Source organism: Amorphotheca resinae, assembly GCF_003019875.1.
Source record: "Amorphotheca resinae ATCC 22711 unplaced genomic scaffold M430scaffold_3, whole genome shotgun sequence".
In the NCBI taxonomy this organism is placed as follows: Eukaryota; Fungi; Ascomycota; class Leotiomycetes; order Helotiales; family Amorphothecaceae; genus Amorphotheca; species Amorphotheca resinae.
This window is the reverse complement of record NW_020194473.1, coordinates 565,857-570,958: the sequence shown is the minus strand read 5'-3', so window position 1 is coordinate 570,958 and position 5,102 is coordinate 565,857. Positions and strand designations below refer to the sequence as shown.

At 46.1% G+C, this 5,102-nt stretch overlaps 1 protein-coding gene across 1 annotated transcript; it reads left to right on the top strand.

The window, feature by feature from the left end:
- Window positions 1-4,401: 4,401 nt before the first annotated feature.
- Window positions 4,402-4,677, top strand: M430DRAFT_97354 (hypothetical protein; the record flags this gene model as incomplete). The annotated part of the gene is made up of 1 exon (XM_024870027.1): window positions 4,402-4,677. A coding segment is annotated over one exon (276 nt), but the record flags the coding sequence as incomplete, so codon positions are not given.
- Window positions 4,678-5,102: the final 425 nt, after the last annotated feature.

Below are 5,102 nucleotides of genomic sequence, written 5' to 3'. Positions count from 1 at the left end.
GACTCTAGTAAGGTAAGAGCGCTCTTTTATTAAAGTACTAGATATAATAATAGTCTAGAGCTATAACATTATAGAGATATTAAGCTAAAGAGCTAGCTAAGAGTCTAGCGACCCTTTTGTAACGTAAGACTTATAGATCCTAGACTTTTAGTAATAAAATTAATAATAGTATACTAGAATACTATAAGAAAGAATAGCCTTACTTTAATAGTACTTTATAATTACTATAAAGCTAACGTTATAGTAATTTAAGAGCTATAGTATAATACTTAAATAAAGATAGTCTACTACCTAGTATAGGTAAAGTACTAGTAAGTCTATAAAGGTAAAGGCTATATAGTTATCTATATCTATAAGTAGTACTTACCTCTTACTTAAGTAGTAAAGATAAGTATTAATGTTACACAATAGGATATGGGATACCGGGGCCATGGGAGACGGATACTAAGGGTGCCTAGGGCATGGAAACCAGTAGGATGCCTCAGGCAACTAGCTATATATACTCTGTATTCTAGCTAGAACAAATAAATCATCCTTCAACCTATTACATCAGCTTACAAATAGTAGCAATACCTTTGTTCCGACCCCTCTATTAAAGAGGACGGACCGCCTATACCCAGCATTAATACCTATACCTATACTAATCAGAACGCGATCAAACGCGGTCCTATACTATTAATCCTACCTAGTATCGATCCTACCCTACCCCGACCTGTCGAAAGCGAAGCGACTCCTACTACCCACCTAATGTTAGCGGCTCTACTCGCGCCAATACTCGAGCTGGCATCACAACCTAAGCTCTTCCCTAACATCGTTAAGCTCGCTCACTAGTTCGAGGCGGTACTCGCCTATAATCCGGCGCTCGCTAGACGCATCCTAATCGCGCTCCGGCCATACATACATACCGTCACCCGTCGCTTCCCTCTAGAACCGGTAGCAGAGACATTAACATCAACAACCTCGACAACCGGCCGTAGAGGAAGGAGCGCTTCTATAGAGGCTCCTAGCCCCTTTCTAGGACAGTAGATCATCGATCGCAGTAAGCTGCTTAAGGCCCTTAAAGTCTTTGGCGACGCGACAGAAGGGATCAACGTCCTAGAGGATCTACGGGCACAAGAGGCAGAGCAGAGGCTAGAACAGCTACGAACAGACGCACGTCGGAACTAACGCAGGCGAAGCCAATCCCGACGTTCAGAGGAGCATCGATCTAAAACTACAGAAGAGATTACTAGGGACATAGCATCAGGATTAGGATCGGTAGCAGGAGGCTTAGGCTTAGGCTTAAGCTCTAGAGCCGGAGTAGGGTCCAGGTCATCCGGGCTTTTTACTAATAGAAGATCGGGAACTAGAACAGGCAGTAGTACCCTTAGGGGTAACGGTAACGGGTCAGCCCCGAACGTCTTTACGGCGGATATCATGTAGTAGCTACAGGCAATGATTAAGTAGAGTGTGGCTACGGCCGTCCGTAACAACCAGCCGAACAACCGGCAGCGCGATAACGAGGAACAGGGTCTTGTCCTAGTCCAAAACCCGGTAGATAACAAGTAGAGACCTAGGGACATCAGCTTCTTTAATCCCGAACTAGATAAATCAGTAGGTACAGGAGATAGCGTAATAGTCGGCAACAACATTCATTAGAGGGACGTTTACCTCTTTACGGACGCCGTACGCGATAACGCTTCTAGAGGACAGGATCAGATCGTACAGCAGAACTTAGTAACCTGCCTAAGGGGCGCGGCCCTAGCATAGTACACAGTAGAACTAGACGATTTGTAGAGAATAGGTCTAAAACACGGCCTAGGCGGCATCTAGGCATAGACCGACGCCTTAATCCGAAGGTTTAAGGAGGCACCGACGTCAGCGCTTCGTAAACTACAAGCTACTAGATATACAGTAAGCGATACACGGTCAAACCGGAGCCTAAGAGCCTTTACGGCTAAAGTGATCCGCCACGCGAAAGCCGCGGAATTCGATAAACCGATCTAGTAGCTTTCCTAAGCATATAACAACCTAGACCCGGCGATCCGACCATTCGTTAACCGCCCTACTGATAATACGACAATCGCACAGTTTATAGAGGAAGTAGCATCAAAGCAGGATGCGATTCGGGACATGCTCTAGGCGCAGTCTCGAAGGATGCCCGAGCCGATACGCGGTAGGCGTAGGCAAGGTAATACCTTTCGTAACAATAAGTTCCGGTCTTTTAATTCGTTCCAGAATAATCCCTCTTTTCTGTCGATACGTCCTTTTACGCCGCCGTCATTTCGGCCGCTATTTTTTCCTTTCCTACAGGCTAACAGAGCTAACGACTAGACCTAGCCGCTACTACTGTTACAGTAGTTAACAGGTATAGACAAAGGGCTAGACAGGAACAATCGCTCTGGGCTACCCTATTCGAACGTATCGCTAGACAAGGGCAAAGGGAAAGAGACATAGTAGTAGGGTTAGTATTAGTACTAGAACTAGTACTAGAGCCAGAACTAGTACTAGAACCGGTACTAGAACCAGGACTAGTATAGGCGTAATGCGTACGGTCCGTATAGTAGCGGGCGTTTTAGACGTTTCTAGCGAAATGACACGGCAAACCTTTCCGATGATTTTGTTGACGTTCTAGAGGAAGTAGGCACTAAATACGACTAAGAGTTAGTAGACTAAGGGTACACTATAGTAGAGGAAGTGTCACTTAGCTTAGGGGAAATGGTCTAGCTATTGTAGGAGCCGGAAGATAATACATTACTCGTTACTAGCCTAGAGCTAGTAGGCCTAGAACTAGTATGCCGAAAGTGCTCCTAGACCTTTCTATTACGCACTAAGCTGTTTAAGTACGTGAACTCTAACAGCTGTACGCCGGCTAAGAAGAGTATAGTCGCATGCCAGGAGGGGCTGACCGCATCCGGTCCGGACCTTATGATCAGGAGGGTCATAGAAGCAACACCTCAGGTTGTAGATACTAAGCTAGGCTCGGTCGCAAGGTACTTATACGCTACAGTAAGAGTAAAGTTCGTACTAGGTAGCGCTAAGGAGCACTAGGTATGTATCGACACAGGTTGTTCTCGGTCTGTGGTAGACCGGGAGTAGGTCATGCGACACCTAGGAGCCAAGATTGACTATTCGTGGTTAACCGTAGTCAAAGGCCTGGCCTCTAAGCTACTGCTTAAAGGATAGGCATCGTTCGACCTGTACATTAACAGCACCGTTAGCAGTAACGTAGTAACGGCACGGATTAAAATCAGGGCATAGATTACAGACAGGCTCGGCCTAAAGCTCTTGATCAGAAACGAAGTTCTGTTCCCTCACTAGGCAGTCATAGACTTTACTAGCAAAACACTAGCGATCAGGGCATGCTAGGGCATTACAGTCAAGATCTAAGTACACTACCGCAAGGGCCGGGTCATTTGTAAGGTACTAGCGGCCTGAGAAACCAGGGTCCCGCTAGGGGCGACGATAGCAGTACTAATTCGCTACGCAGAGGTCCTAGCAGGCAAGAGTTACATGTTTACAGGTTCGCATCCGGGCGCCTAGGACTCTATCACGGACTACGTAAACTTCGTTACTGTTACAAACACGACAGCAAAAGAGATAACGATCCCTCGGAAAGCGCGCCTCAGAACACTTAATGAGTTCGAAGAGGAGGGGTATTACCTCGCGCAGGATCTGGTCACAGAGGACGCACGGAACGCCTACCGCTAGGCGCTAAAAAAGGAACTAGGATCATTCTAGGATTACAGCCCGACGATCAGTATATCGCGGCCTACTAACGTCGTAGAGATCACAACAGCGGAAGGCATTTATATATACGACACCGACCTAGTGCTAACCCAGAAGCTACAGGCATTAGTTTCTAAGTTTACGACGTACTAAGAAGAGAAGGGACCTATAGACATCCTAGAGGACGAGAGGATGCCTGTGCCCTTAGTCAAAGGGTAGCAAAACCAGAAGGTTGCCACCAGATGTTACCCATTAGGTATCAAAGACCGTAAGGCTGTCGACAAAGTGTTCGACAAACTGTACTAAAAGGGGCTAATAGAATAAGTAACTCTGCCTACCCCCTTTAGGTGCCCTGTCTTTGTTGTATGGCGTACAGTTAATAGGCAACGCAAGGCGCGCCTAGTAGTCGATCTCCAGGCACTAAACAAGGTAACCGTGCCAGACGCGTATCTAATGCCCCTATAGTCAGAGGTTATTAAAGCCCTTCAGGGGATGACATACATTACGGTAATCGACGGATCTTCTTTCTTTTATTAATTCCTAGTCCGGCAGGACCACTAGGAACGCTTTACTATCATCAGTTACTAAGGCCAAGAAATGCCTAACGTCGCATTAATAAGGTTTAAAAACTCCCCTACTTTTGTCTAACGGTATATAGATTCTAAAATGCGGGACCTAAGGCACTGTTCTTAATGTTTTATAGATGATATCGTCGTCTTCTCTCAGACAGCAGACGAGCATGTAACACACCTGCGTAACGTGCTATCCCTGTTTCGAGATCTACGCATCACATTATTACTAAAGAAGTCGTTTTTAGCGTACCCGTCAGTTAAGCTACTCGGGTATCAGGTAGATAGGTTTAGAATAGCGACGACGGCAGAACGGGTAGTATCGATAAAAAATCTAAAGTTCCCTAAAAACTTAAGGGCCCTAGAACAATACCTAAGGATAACAGGCTACCTACGCTAATACGTGCTATAGTACGCCCAGATCGTACAACTACTGTAGGACCGGAAAACGCAGCTCCTCGCGGTCGGACGAGAACAAGGCATCACGAAGAATAAGAGGCGTAGATTTGTAGCGCGGACGTTATAAGAGCCTACGCTAGAGGAGCGTAACAGCTTTAAGGCAACACGGTCATACCTTTCCGATCCGCGGTTTCTAGTCTACTTCGACCTAGAACGCAGATTATACCTTAAAATCAACGCGTCTAACGAGCGTAGGTTTGGCATTATAGCTTTCTACTTAAAGGAGGGATACAAGGTGCCGGCAGACCTTGCCAAAATCAGCTCTACTATAGTCCAGCCTATTTTGTTCCTTAGTAAGCTTTTAGGCCCGGCTAAGAAGAACTACAAACTAATAGAGCTAGAAGTAGCATGCCTGGTGTACACGGC